The sequence below is a fragment of the Haemaphysalis longicornis genome, unplaced genomic scaffold (genome assembly GCF_048455015.1).
Source record: "Haemaphysalis longicornis isolate Haplotype H1 unplaced genomic scaffold, Haemaphysalis longicornis Haplotype H1 scaffold_3, whole genome shotgun sequence".
NCBI classification, from domain to species: domain Eukaryota; kingdom Metazoa; phylum Arthropoda; class Arachnida; order Ixodida; family Ixodidae; genus Haemaphysalis; species Haemaphysalis longicornis.
In genome coordinates, this window is record NW_027526335.1 from 230,851,645 (window position 1) to 230,867,017 (window position 15,373).

The following is a 15,373-nucleotide window of genomic DNA, read 5'->3' on the forward strand; positions in this document are numbered from 1 at the left end:
GGGGCGCACGCCAGTATCACGAATTGAATTTGTGATAGATATTTGTCTTGTTCTATATTTTTCGCGATTATAATTCCTATTTTTAATAATTCAATTTTGTGATCGACTCGTTTTAGCGGTTTTAGAAGCACTGATTTGGGAGTAAGGTTTAAAGTGAATCTTAAAGCCACAATAAATGGTGCCTAATTAACGTTCTTGTCGAAGTTATCGTTTTTGAGAATACACCGCAGTACGTTATTAGCGATCCATGGGTTTTTGGGACCGAGTATCGCTTGCAGGTTACAGATAACCTTGAACGTGAATTACTGTTTCGGTTGTTTTAGTATAAAATTCGTTAAAAGTTGCCTCTGCACTTGGTTCCTGCTCTAACGTTTTAATGTATTGTGGGAAATTATTTGTTAAAAGAACTTGGTGTCGAGGAAGTGCCTTTAACATTTTACCTTACATTGGTTGCGAGCTTCGACCAACAAGAAAAATGGTAATGGTCCATGAAAAAAGTCACAACTGGTGCAGTCTCAGGCGGCATGTAATTTGTAATAGGATGATCACTGAGAGTTCCAGGGCTTTGTGACATACGACGTGTAGGCTATTGTAATAATGTTTTCGATTCAGGGCCAGAAAATCAGTGAGCGTGTTTAACACAAAAAGCTCCTGGAATCTGTCCTTGTTTGTCACCTTTTATAGTTTCTCTGTTTATTTTTGCACCTCCGTGGCATAAGAACCATACCGACATCGTTGCCTGGTGTCCAAAAATCACAAAGACGATAGTTTTTCTTGGGCTACTTAAACAAAAAATTTTGGTCCATCCGTCCGTCCGTCCATTCGTTCGTCCGTCCGTCCGTCTGTCTGAGAAATGAGGTATTTAACGGCAGGTGCGGCAGACGTCTGTCGTCAAATTTCGGCTGCGCGGCCATGCGCAGCCGAAACTAGTCTCCACTTTGCGAATGCACGATTTGTTCAAGGCTCCATGAATGCACGCCATCGCCACAGCCCTCCGGTAGACAGACTGGTACACATCCGCGGCTGCCGCTTTTCCGATGGAGGCGAAAAGCAAAAGCGCCCGTGCGTTCGAGATTTCGGCGTGCGTTAAAGATCTCCAGATGGTCGAAATTATTCTGGAGCCATCCACTACGGTGCGCCTCATCGCCTGCTTTGCGTCGGCGCGTTACACCCTGCAATGAAATCAAATTTCGGCTACATCTGCAGCCAAGTGAACAGATGACAAATTTATTTACAGGGCGTGCTCGGCTGGACCGAAGAGGGACCATGGTATTCCGTTTTGCCAGCGCCAATTAAAAAAACAAACAAAAACTGTGCGCCCACGGCTCGCGTGCTGGAGCATTTTCGTCGTCGTTTTCGGTTTTGCGGAAAGCTATGCATGCTGTACAACGTCCCTACGCAGTAGCCATGCATACTGTAGTTGCTCCATCTGATTGTTACGGCGCGGATGTTTTTCGCGACGGAGTATTCCCCGCGAGCGAAAATCGGCTTAAAAAAAGATATGCTGAAAAATCGACTTTGAAATAACCATAGGCGGTATGCAGCGATAGGAGTATGCTTTGAACATAAAATGGCTGCTCAAAGAACGTTTTACGTTAACAATAACAGAGTGCTGTAAATCGTTCGTAGAAAATTTCATGGGAGTAGCAGAAAAAATGCCCGTGAATAACCGTCGCGTCAAGTTACACAAGGTTTTGTCGCCTTCACAGGAGACTGACGGACTCTTTAACCTTTGATTGAACGCACAGCTTACACGGCTTGTCGTCCGTATTTGGATGGATAAGTGGACGGCTGCATTGCTTCGGAAGAGCAAGGAGAAGCCAACTTACGGCGTGTAGAGCTCGCTTCCCGTGCGGGTGCCGTTGCGTTCTATCACTCTGCGGTAGACAGACTGGTACACATCCAAAGGCGTATTCTGCAACAAGAAAGCAAGCGTGAACGAAGGTGCGCCAACTCACACTTGCTTCACTTTGTCACTTACTTCGGTCAAGCGCCATGTACGCAGAAAATTACTATTGCAGTGGTAAATGTTAAGCCCAAAAAAGAGAAAAACTGGATGGCATCCGTGGTTTTCATGCTGACGACATCGCTCAGCGCGGTCTAGCAAATATGTTGTCTCCGATAACAGACAGAAATTCTTCACCACCAGTAAGACTATTCAGCCTAGCTGCAGCTGTTTTTGATTGATTGTAGGGTTAAACGCGCCGACGCAACGCAGGCGATGAGGCGCGCCGTGGTGGGGGGCTCCGAATTAATTTCCACCACCTGGGGATCTTTAACGTTCGCCGAAATCTCGTACACACGGGCGTTTCTGCTTTTCGCTTCCATCAGAAAAGCGGCCGCCGCGGCCCAGAATCAAACCCGCGTCCTCGTGCTCAGCAGCACAACGCCTTAGCTACTGAGCCACCGCGGCGGGTCTGCGGCTGTTTTAAGTGCGAAGCCTTCAGCCTCTTAATAATATAGTCTGTAGTCCACCCAAAACGCACTGCAGGATAGCCAACTTTCTTTGACGACGATCATGATCGTGAATGAAGGGAAAAAAAAATTAACACGCTTCTCGTGGTCGGAGTCGAATCTGGGTTGGTTTCCTTATGAAGCCGACTTCTATCCGATTGCAGCATTCCAGAGTGGTCCCGGCAGTTCTGGATTTGGAGAGGGCTGCCCGGACGTGCAAAATAAGACAGAAAATGCACCCCTCCGTCTAATGACGACGATAGTTGAACGCTGGGGAATGCCGGCATAAGTAAAGTGCTAGAGAGCACAGCCACAGTGTAGTAAATGGTCCCGATAAAAAAAATGCCTAATGTGCATGCTAAGGTGGTGTGACGTGTGATGTGGGTCTGCTCGCTTCTTGGTTGCTTCGTTCGGGCTGGATTTGATTTCTGAGCGCTTCGCGTTCCCCCATCGGCGTCCTTTTGACCAGGCTTTCGGAACGAAAGGACACCCAGAACCGAAAAACGAAATAAAAAAACATGATATTTTCTGCTGGAACGAAAGAAAAAACAAAACCGAAAAAAAAACGACATTTTCTGCTGGAACGACAGCAAAACGGGAACGGAAAAACGAAAAACAAAACAATATTTTTTGCTGTAACGCAAAAAAAAGGGTACCGAAAAACGAAAAAAAAGAGGATATGTTCTTCCGGAATGGAAGGAAAAACGGAACCGAAAAATGAAAAAAAGAAAAAAACACAAGTGATATTTTCTGCTGGAACGACGAAAAAAACGTGAGCGAAAAACGAAAGAAAAACCGATATTTTCTGTTGGAACGAAGGGAAAAACGGAACGTTACTTTTCAAAAATTGAGCGTATGCGCGCAGCACGCTGGTTTTCAGTATACACATAACAATTGCATCCAGACATGCGTTATTTGGAGCAGCGCCATATAGAGGTATACGACAAGGAGTGACCAGGTGTCCTCAGATTTTTGTGTGCAGTTGAGCTATTTAACGGAGACTTTAACAAAAGAGTAATAAGCATCTCTTAATGTTTTTAACAAAATTTCATAATTCTCAACGTTTTTTTTTTTAACATGATTGCATTAATTTCGATTGTTCTTGCGCGCAAATACGAACAGTTATGAATCGTTACGAACCATTTGTTGATGATAATAAAGAGGCGGCTCGCACGGGCACGGGGGCATAGCTCGCTCCTCGCGCTCGTGGCTGTGGCTGGTGTTCTGCCCCAGGAGTCGGGCGATCGACTGCTCGGCTCTTTTGTCCGTCGCTTTCCGCGGCATTCTGGTGCCGAAACCCGGGAGCCTGGGCGGGTTTTCGGCATCAGAATGTCGCGCTTGTCAAAGACCTTCATTTCCTCGTACTTGGTGTTGACGGCGAGCAGGTGCGAGCGGATCAGCTCGGTCGGTGAGTCTGGATCCTCTAGCGACGATTCAATTACACCTACGCCCCTTGTGACGGCTTGCCTCACGAAGTCACGGCGGCGGCGTAGCTCCTCCATGGCAGACGGCAGCGAAGCCGGGCGACCGGAGCGGAACTTTCATTTATGGAACGAAACAGAAACACCGTGCTTTCGACCGAGGCGTAGTTGATTTTAGGTGCTGGGGCTGTTGGTTTCTGCTGTCGTCGCCTTCGCGATCGTCGTCATCGTAATCGTCGTTCATCTCATGTAGTCACGGTACTAAAACAGCGGGAAACTTGTATTCACCTCGAGCTAGAACGTTACGCGTACTGAAAGAACACCGGGACACTCGTTCGCGCCTCGTGCTCGAGCGCTACGAAGATGCCCAGCGCGAAGTGAAGTATTTACATCATCGCGCATATGTCGCTGGGCATCGGGTAACCGTCCAGTGGATTCCAGTGCACAGTGGCATCAAGGGAAATGAGAAAGCGGATGAGGCTGCCCGCAGGGGCCTACAAATGATAATCAGAAATATCTTCTTCACGAAACATGATGCCTCAACAATTACGAAGGCACGAGCTTTGACGGAAAGGAACCGTTTACGGTGCCTGCCGGAGTACCATCACGGTTTTTTGCGGGACATAGACCCATATATTAAAATAAGCCTGCCAGAACGTCTGCGCCGCCGACTGGAGACGTTGCTCCATAGACTCTGTCTCAACGCAGCATTAACAAACTCCTACCTACATCGGATGGGCAAGACATCAAGCGCATACTGCGATAATTGTGGCTCAACTGAAACATCAGAACATATATTAGTCGAGTGCTCTGCTTTTGCCGATTTACGGTGCCGTTTACAGAACAGAATTGATTGTCTCCACTCTGGACCAATGACGCTGAGACTATTACTTGGACCATAGCCCTCTCCCTCTGCTCAACGCAAAGTCTTGTCTGCGCTATTCGACTTTCTCCGGGAAATTGGTGTGTCTACTACGCTGTAGTCTTCACGTCATTTCAAGAAAATTTTAACTCAATGCTCTGAAGCAGGACTGTATTTTTTTAATTTTTTCTCTTCTGCTACTCTTCTTAACTACTCCTACTACCTTTTTTCCCGTCTCCTCCTTTCCCTGCGGAGTAGCATGCCGGCGAACTCATGTCGGCAAACCTCTCTGCGTTTCCCTCTTCAATAAAGAGTTTCTCCTCGTAACGCGTACTAAAAAAACACCGGGACACTCTTTTACGCCTCGCGCTGGAAAACTTCGTGCTTTAAAGACAAGAGACTTTTACATCGGCGCGGTATACCAGAACCTGTCTCGGCAGCAGGGTTGCGGCACTCGGCAGCAGGGTTGCGGCAGTGATCCAGCAAGCTCACCGCATTCCTATCTACGCAGTTATTGGCGGTAATCGCGGCGTGCGACGGCCCGGCCTGACGGAGTGCGCATTCGAGGCCTCGGAGCAACAAGTCTGCGCAGCCAATCCAGGACGACCAAGCACCACCTGCCTCGGTCCCGCCTGCTGGCTATAAAGGCCTGCACCTCTTGGCACCCGGCACTCGGCAGCAGGGTTGCTGCAGTGATCCAGCAAGCTCACCGCATTCCTATCTACGCAGGTTGGTTGTTGCTCGCCGAAGCCTTCCTGAATGCGTATTTTCTTGCCGCACCTGTGCTGCCATTTGTTATTACCCTTGTGCATAGATAGTCTATGATGGTAACGAACGCGGAACTCGCAAAGTCTGTTGAAACTTTGACAAAAGAGGTTGAAGAAATGCGGAAAAGCCTCAACATGTTTAATGAGCTGTACGAGAAGATGAAGGAAGACCAAGCTACCCTTGCCAAAAATAACAAGGAATTGACCCGGGAAAACCACGAGTTAACCATGCGCGTGGCTGAGCTTGAGCAATATTCCCGCAACAACAACCTAGAAATAAAAGGCGTTCCCTCGACCCAGGGAGAGTGCTGCACAGCAATCCTCAAGCAGATAGGAGAGAAAGTTGGTTGTGCTGTTAGTGATGCTGACATCGATGTTGTGCACCGTGTTCCGGCAAAGGAGGGGCCGCACATAATTGCACGATTTTGTTCACGCGCGAAGAAAACGGAGTTCGCTGCAAAGGCGAAAAAGGCGCGACTGACTGCCGGAACTATCGGTTTCACAACGGTAAACGACAACCTAAAGCCCATCTACATCAACGATCACCTGACCCCCGGAAACAAGCGGCTCTTTGCGCAAGCACTTGCACTGAAACGAGAGAAACAGTGGGAATTCCTTTGGACCGCAAACGGAAGGATTCTAGCCCGCAAGTGCAAAGACAGTCGTGTGCACCGCATTTCGGGGGTCAATGATCTTTCCGTCTTCACATGAACAATCACCTATCAGATAACCAGCTCAGCATGTACTACAGCCTAGATAAACTAAAAGAACTACTCAGAAAGTCGTCTTCGTCGCACAAATCTGTAATTCATTTTAACGCACGTAGTTTACCCAAACATAAGGATGACGTAATAGACTTTCTAACACTCCTTGATCATAATTTTTCGATTATATGCCTTTCGGAGACATGGTTGTCATACGATGACGATAGGCTGTTTGCCATACAGGGTTATGAAGCGGAATACGCCCACCGAACAAGTGATCGCCACGGTGGTTCAGCTATATTCATCTCGAATCAGCTCTCATACAGACGCCGCTCTGACATAAAATTTAACCTTGATAAAGTAGAGTCCGTGTGGCTTGAATTTGACCGCGCTTCTTTCCCGTCTAACAAAAACACCATAATTGCCTCCATTTATCGCTCACCTTCGTCATCGTACGTGAATTTTTGCGCAGAACTGGAAATCATTTTGAGCCGCCTGAATCACGAAAACAAAAATATAATCATAGTTGGTGATATAAACATTGACATTACAGATATCACGAGCTGCTGCTGCGCAGAATACGTAAACTGTTTTGTTGGCCGTGGTTTGGAATCATTGTTACAATCGCCTACACGCTGCACTTCACCCCGCCATGGCACTCTCATTGATCATGTCCTAACGAACGTCATCTCGCCTCAGATTGCGGGCATCGTTAACTTTGATATTACGGACCATTACCCCATTTTCTTGTTGGTCGAAACTCATAACCAATGCAAGGGAAAAACTCTAACAAGGTCTTTCTTCGACACCAAATTGTTTCAACAGTTAATTTCAAACATTTCGAACATTGAGGAACCGAATGTTGAAGCCGCTTTCAGCAATTTTTCTACTAAATTTACGGAAACAGTTAATTTATGCTCATCATTTTCTGTGACATACAAACGCTACTCTGCACCGAGAAACCCGTGGATCACAAACAATCTACTACGGTGTATTCGTAAAATGGACAACCTACATAAAAAACTTAAAAAGCGCCCCTTTAATCTAGCTTTACAGAAGCGGTTCAAAAATTACTCCCAAACGTTATCTAAAGTTCTAAAAGCCGCAAAACGGGACTATTATCAAAATCAAATTATTAAAAATGGTAACAACAATCACAAAAATTTGGAACTAATTAAGGAATTTTTGAACCTGTCTAAACAAGCACCCAGTGCAAATGAAATTGTTGACGATGGAAAGTGCTTGACTAATTCTTCCGATATAGCGAATGCGTTCAACAAATTTTTTTCGAGGGTATCCTCAATCCCACCAAGTAATATTCCGCATTATGCTTGTTGTTCCCAATCATTTTACTTACGCCCTACACCACCGGAGGAGGTTTTCCGTGCTTTGTGTGGTCTAAAATGTACGGGTCCAGGGTTAGACCTCATTCAGCCATCAAAAATTAAGCTTGTCGCTCATGAGCTTTCGCGTGTTCTCGCTTCTCTTATAAATAACATATTTACCACAGGCATTTTCCCTTCCAGACTTAAACTTGGAAAAGTTGTGCCAGTTTTCAAAAAAGGAGAACGAAATGCGTTGGGTAACTACCGCCCGATAACGATACTGCCATTCTTAAGTAAACTAATCGAGAAACTTCTTGCTAACCGCCTCACCAAGTACCTAGAAAAATTTAACCTTCTCACACCACGGCAATTTGGTTTCCGGCCCAGTTTTTCTACGGAGCTAGCGCTTATAGAATTCACTGACCAGATTAAAACGTTTATGGACAACGGTTGCTGGGCTGCGGCAATATTTATCGATTTTACTAAGGCATTTGATACAATTAACCACAGTATACGTTTTTCAAAATTAGAATCATATGGTATATGTGGACCGGCTCTAACACTTCTAAAAAGTTATCTGTGTGACCGCACACAGGTTGTTCAATTTGCCGATGCCGTATCGCAGCCAATAACTATTAATCAAGGTGTTCCGCAGGGATCCATTTTAGGCCCGCTTCTTTTTCTTTTGTATATTAATAACTTACCTAGTTGCGTAAACAGTTCTAATTGCATTCTTTACGCTGATGACACGACTATATTTGCCGGTGATAAGAATCTAAACAACTTATCGACGAGACTTAACGACGACCTGGTGAACATTGTGTCATGGTGTAAGGATAATGCGCTGCACATAAACGCCACAAAAACATGCTTCATGGTTTTTCATACCCATCATAAGCAAACCTTTTTAGTTCCGAGCATCATTCTAGATAACCACGTGATTTATTCATCAAATACGGCCACGTTTTTAGGTGTTGTGCTTGACTCTAATCTAAAATTTAACAAACATGCCATGTCGCTTGTTAAAAAAATTGGTTTTGGTATACGTGTATTAATCAAATCTCGCCATTATTTCCAGCAGCATGTTATTCTGTCCCTGTATTACGCTTTCATACACAGCCACCTCACATACTGCCTATCTTCCTGGGGAAACACGTATGAAACTCACATGTCTCACCTTGAACACTTGCAAAACCAAGCAGTACGCCTGATTACATTCAATCCTGTCCAGACATCTGCCCTCCCAATCTACCGGAATCTGAACATTCTTCCGCTCACATACTCACTACAGTTAAAGCTCGGCCTTCTAATTCATCGAATTCGAAATAAAGGTACTGCCGTTAATAATATTTCTGCCCCACAATTACTAAACCCTAATATTACCAGATTCGCGGAACAAAACAATATGCTACTACCAAAAGTGCGCACTAATTATGGGAAACAAACAGTCCTCTTTTCAGGAATAATTCTTTGGAATTCATTGCCCACAGACATCAAATTCATCAACTCTGAACGCTTATTTTATAACTGCTTAAAAAATCACTTGTGGTCAACAGTTTGCCGGTAATCAGTGACAATTACATTAATTTATTACATCTAACCCGTTCTTTGAATATATTTGTTTAATTATGTTCTATTGATGTTTTTTTGTTCTTTGCCAAATATCGCTTCACTGATCTCTGTAACGCTCTACCTGCCAGTGTGTGCTTTTGTTTTGTACTCAGCACAAGAGGTCCCCTCGACAGTGTAAACTCTGGGACCTCCTTCTGTAATAATAATTGCCATTGTTCTTCTCCTGTATACAAATATTTTTCAATAAAACCTGAAACCTGAAACCCCCCGAACGGTTTTCTCTCCATTGGCAAAAACGACAAGGCGCCAAGAATACGCTTATACACTACATGCTTCGCCCTCCCCAGGTTTCACGTTAGTGGAGATGGCCCGGGATTTTTATTGTCCGAATACTGTCGGTCAATAAACGGCGACGCCGCGTGTGAGAACTAAATCAACCTATTTACATCGGACCTGCGCGGCTCAGCAAGACAACCTGTTCACGCTGCCGAAGACAAATAAACACAGGACCTTAAACCATGACTTTAGGGGAAGGCATGAACGTAGAGCAAACTTCTGCGAAGAGAAATTTCGACGTCAACGTAAAATGAAGCCATTCGTATACAAAAGAGGGGTTGTATACAAAATAAAAAAAAATAATTTGAGAAAACTACACTTTCGAATTTGGAGGATGCGTGATTCCTGTATTCACCAAATGCAGGGAGGACAGGTTGGGAATGACGTGGCCGCTGGAAGTTTTCCCAGAGGAGTTTATCCGGTATATGTCTCGGCTTGTCCTTAAAGTATATCATGATTGAACGAAAAGCCGTTAGTTTCGTGTGTTGTTACTCTCAGGCTTTCCTGGAAAAGTTTTTTTTTTGTACCTTGGCACGACTTTAGAGTACGAGTCAGGTTCTTGTTTGTCTGTTCCTTAAAGGGATGCCGCGTCTAGGACGTCGAAAGGATATTTCGTAAGCCATCACAGAATTTGAACATTTTTCCTTAACAGTTTTTTTTTTGCACCGTAAGGGAGCCCCATCCCCCTTTTGGCAGCGATATTCCGGTCTACGAGATGCGAGCAGCGATAGTGGCCATTAAAAGAACCTGCTGTCCCGGTAAGTAGCAAACAAGGTCACTGCTAACCCGGACGGGAGAGTCTTACAAGCTCTGACCACTGATCTCTACTTAGTTGCTGGATGGCGCTTCGCCGCTGTCGCGGCCGGGCGCACGCACGGCCACCGGAAGTTCAACGGCTCGTCCCGGAAGTCGGGCGTCTGCTATGCTTTTCAACCGCTGATACGTCCCCATTTGCGCATTTTGGCGATTTTTTCTCACTTTATTGCCTTTTGGTTATACACATCGCCTTCACATCGCAACTTATGCTATACCGAAACATGCGACGTTAATATGAAGCAAAATTTAATTGCGAAGGAGAACGAAAATGTCACTTGGGTCTTGGTTTGAGAGCAGACGACTCAGTTAGAACGGGATTTATGCTAGAAATTTACGCTAGGGATTTATGGTAGAAAGAAACAACGTGGGCACGGCGTCAGGCTGTAGCCGAGTTCATGCGCCCGTTCTGTCAAAACAGTTGTCTGTAAAGTGGTCACTGCAGAGCCTGCTGCCTGGGGATGGAGCCCATTTGTCCCTTCCTAATACCCTGTTTACAAGGGTACAGTTAACCACGCTTAAGCGAACCGCGGTTAGACAAAACCGCAGTTTGCTGCGTTACACGACAGCGGTTACGTCGCTAACCATGGTTAACGCAAACTGCAGCTTGGCCACCTCAGTTCGGTCATGCTAACCGCAGTTTCCGCAGCCGCAGTGCTCAAAATCGCACAAATCAATTCGGACGCAAGTGGCGGCGCATCAGCGGAGGCGAAAAAAAAATCACATGGCGTTCGGAAGAGACGAAGGCTCTCAAATATCGGCCGCCCCAAAGCTTTCTCCAAGACGCGCTTGCGTTCTTTGCATGGCAATCCCTCTATCACGCACTGATGCAGCAAGGTCGCTGCGGTCCATTGCCCGAGAAGTCACTCTCGCTAAGTGGAATACACCTGAGTTCTCAAACGCTCGTCTTATCACTCGACCCAGATTTGCAGCGCCACCTACCTAATAACGTGCCATGCTCGGACGTCACCTTACTTTGTTGCCTGTGGCTAGGTGTTGCCTTCACCGCTGCTTACTCCTACACCGTTGAAATGACCAACAGCCCTGCTTGTGATGCGTGCGCCACCGACGAGACGATTGAACACCTTCTGTGCCTTTGTGACCGCTTCATAACGCCGAGGCAACAGTTCTCCACCACACTTAGCCGACTCGACGACCTCCCCTTTACAGCGCAGACAATTTTGTGCCATAGGCGTTGTCCGTCACAGGCCGAAAAGGCTATAAAAGCCCTACTGCTCTTTTTGAAGGACACGGGCCTGTCTGAACGATTGTAAGGACATTACTATAGTGCAGTGCCCTCAGTTCGCCAATTTTATCAGCGGACCGTATTAGTTTTGTGCATTTTCTGGTTGTGTGCGTTGTTTGTACCGCCTTTCTAGTTGCCTGGTCACGCCTTGTGTTTTTTCTACTTTTCTTTCTCTCATTTTCTCCTTTGTATGTACCGCTGTCCTTTCTTTCCCTTTCATTTCCCGTATCCCCTCCCCCCTGAGTAGGGTAGCCAACCGGACAGTATTCTGGTTAACCTCCCTGCCTTTCCTGTACTATTCCTTCCTTCCTTCTCGCAATCAGCGCGACTGCCCGTCATCGGTGACTCGTTTCCCGATCCACCCGATCAACTACGACAAAAGCCGTGCTTAATTTGTAAATTCCGCGCGTCGTCCACCAAAAATGGATATAGCAGGCAATCCTGAATCGTTTTCAGCACTCGGACTATCGGTGCTGCGTGGGCCGTGCCTGCATACATGCCGGCGCGCCTGCCCGCACGGCATGCACTGCTAGCGGCCCTAACCGGCCCAGACCACGGCAGCAACAGCTTGTCGCATCGCCGCTCTTCAAAATCAATCTGATCGCGGAAAAGAACTTCCGCATGCGAGAAAATTAATCTTAGTGTGGTGAAAAATTGTGCTATGGATTATAATTCGCAGTTGTAGAGATAGCGGCGGTCAAATATCTACCGCGATGCTAAGCCGAAAGTACCCAACACCGAACAGACCTAAGCAAACCAAGCCGGTTGCGAGCTGTTGGGGATGCCCCTCTCTTCGCCGCGCGCGAGTGCGTTGCGTTTGGGTCATAGGCGACTGCTTCAAGGATATTTCTTTTGTCTACACTGCTTCTCTTTTGTTTTTTATCGTGAAGTTAAAAGTGTGGTAATTTATTTTTGTTTCGCTCACAATCAAGTCGCGTGTAACAGCCAAAACCACAGTTTGCGATAACCGCGGTTCAAGTTTAGTAACCACGGTTAAACTTAACTGCGGTTACTTTCGACGTGCACCGTACTTACCCGATTCTAACGCGTACCTTTTTTCCGCAAAAATAGGCTGAAAAATCGCATGCGCGTTAGAATCGGATACGAAACCGAAACTGCCAAAACAGCTGAAATTTCGTTCCACCCATCGCCATCGCCATCTCAAGATGGCGCCAAAGCTTTTAGCAACAATTTTTAGGATCTAGGCGCCTAGGCTTTTCTTTCGGCGTTCACACAAATGGTCAAATTATTCCACTTGCGTGCTTGATAACACCAATGGCAGCAGCGGCAACGAAGGTGCGCCGCTTCCGCGGCTTAAAAGCGGCTCCCACGCGTTCACAACAAGCGGTTGGCTGAAGCGTATGCCTCTGGAGAAGCTCGCGGGATGGGCATGCGAGGCGTGGGCCACGATCCCATCGAATATGGTTGAACGTTCGTTCAGAAGTGTGGCATCGCGAACGCGCTTGAAGGCACCAAGGACGGGATGTAGTGGTCAGTGGAAGGCGACAAGGAGCTCTCGGAGAGCGACGAGGAGTGAGATGAGTGAGATTACTTAGGGGAATAAATCGTCCGTTTCTCTCGCATTCGTGTTTCTTGCTCACAAAGTTCCTTGTGCGTTACAAACGGAGGTGCAAGTTTTTTCGGGTTTTTGCCTGGAAAATAGGGTGCGCGTTAGAATCGGGGGCGCGTTAGAATCGGGTAATTACGGTAACTGGTTTATAAGTTTGCCACCGAACGCCGCTATAAATCCGGCTTAGAGCGAGGGAATCTGCGTAACAAGAGCCACAACTTAACGACACTGATTTGACATTTGCGTTTCGCTGCGTATCACGCACGTCGTACAGAATATTGTAATACTTCCAAGTGGAACGTCTTCCCAGACGACTTCTCTGGTCTGCTTGTGCAGTTGACGGTGCTACAAGAAGGAGTTTTTTGCGGAATGCGCGCGAAACCAGCCCATACGTAGCATGCGCTATGCTGGAACGGCGGCCATTTGCCCGACTTCCGCGACGAGCGCTCGAACTTCCGGCGGCCGCGCGCCGGATAAGTCGAAGCGCCATCCAGCAACTCTAGTGGAGATCAGTGGCTCTGACCGATTACTTCAGCGACTTCTTGCGGACAGGAAAGGTTCCTACTCTGTGGAATGCTACAGAAGAGCGTTTCATAACGTAGCCGGAAAAATCGTCACACATTGAAAACCAAAAAGCAATCTGGATTACTTCATGTACTGGAAAAGTTATGGAACGGACAATCCCAACGATATTAAAGCAACACCTTGACGACACCCATTAGATGCGATATTCGAATGTTTGACTTCAAGAGGCGCATAAGATCGCACGGCATCTCATACAAATTAAGGACAAGATCGTAGTCAGAGCATTTGTCTGAATGCTGTTGGCCCGGTAACTCTGCTGGTAACAGCATGCTGAAACGGCTCCTGCTTGTTTTGCAGGGACTGCCGAGGGTTACGCCTGCAACTTCAGCGAGGAGCACCAGAAATGAAATGATAGCGTCCGCGCTCGTTCATCGATGCGGGACTGTCGAATTGGACACCAACTCTCCCAGATAATAAATAAATAAAAAAAATGAAGAAAAGTTTGACATCCACGTGAGTGCTGCCGCACGGATACAAAGGAAAGCTATACAGCTCTCACAGAAACTTCGCAGTTGAAGAAAAATTCGTCCGGGTCCAGGATTCGAACCGGAGCAGTCGCTCTACCAACTGAGCTAACCAGGAGGCTAGCAGTTTGTAGCGCGAGATCAACAACTCGAAGTGAAGGACAGGTAATACTGGTCGATTAAACAAACAAACAAACAAACAAACAAACAAACAAACAAACAAACAAACAAACAAACAAACAAACAAACAAACAAACAAACAAACAAACAAACAAACAAACAAGCAAACACACAAACAAACAAACAAATTCAATAAATGAAAAAAAAAATAAAAAAAAATAAAATAAATAAAGAGTACTACGAAGTAACCGTCGTGAAATAGCAATACGTCTAAATTTGCGATAGGTGGCATTACGTTAAACATTTGGTCAGAGTTTGGTGTGGCCAATCAAGCTGATGAGGGCACGTCTGCACATTCGTTCGTTCACTGCCGGTAACGACGCGGCTTGGGAACCCTTTGTGACGCATCTCGTGCATTCTTCACTCGAAGAAATACACTCCACTGCACAGAACTGAGGGCGAAAAGTCGGCCTTTTAATACTGAGGACATTGTGTTAGCGGTGAAAGACAGGCTAGAGGAAAGACATACAGGAGACAACGACGAATGACGGGACGAAGTGAGTTGATGCCTAGCTGCCGCCCCGCGTATGTATCTCCCCTGCCCCGTTATTTCAGCGCTAATATAATATCCTCGCTACCCGACTGCAAAAAGTCGGGGGCTGTCGTACCTTGACTACGCTCTCGTAGGCGGTGCCCTTCCAGAGGATGGGCGTCAGGTCCTTGCGGCGGGCCACGTCGGCGATGCTGTCGACTCGCTCCCCGGCCGTGCGCACCGTCAGGCCGGCCTTCATGTTTCCCGTGAGCGCCGTGAGCAGGATCAGGTTGGCCAGCCACCAGACGCCCACCACCAGGCGGCTGCGCACGTCCCGCCTCCGGTGGCTCTCATTCGAAGCTGCACCGCACCAGGGGGAGCACCCTCGTGAGCCGTCTGCGCTGCGCACCCAGTGTGACGTGCTGACAGGGAACGCGTTGCAATTTCAAGCAGGTTAAATAACTTTCAACTCAACCAGCGCTTTCTCACGTCCTGGAATGATGAAGTAGTGCGTATTCTTGTAATTTTATTGCGGAAAATACCTGACTGTATAAAAAATTTCGATGTTGATGCGTATCAGCATGTGCCATCGTTACCTCCCA

At 46.8% G+C, this 15,373-nt stretch overlaps 1 protein-coding gene across 2 annotated transcripts in view; it reads right to left on the reverse strand.

Annotated features, from left to right (window-relative positions):
- Positions 1-15,373, reverse strand: part of LOC144176040 (putative glutamate receptor) — a 104,257-nt gene that overhangs the window by 30,823 nt on the left and 58,061 nt on the right. For both annotated transcript variants that reach the window (XM_077705158.1, XM_077705157.1), the window contains exons 5-6: positions 14,908-15,131; positions 1,830-1,915 (exon numbers count right to left, since the gene is read on the reverse strand). In XM_077705158.1, coding sequence (XP_077561284.1) covers positions 1,830-1,915; positions 14,908-15,131 — 310 coding nt within the window. The remainder of the gene's footprint in view (positions 1-1,829; positions 1,916-14,907; positions 15,132-15,373) is intronic.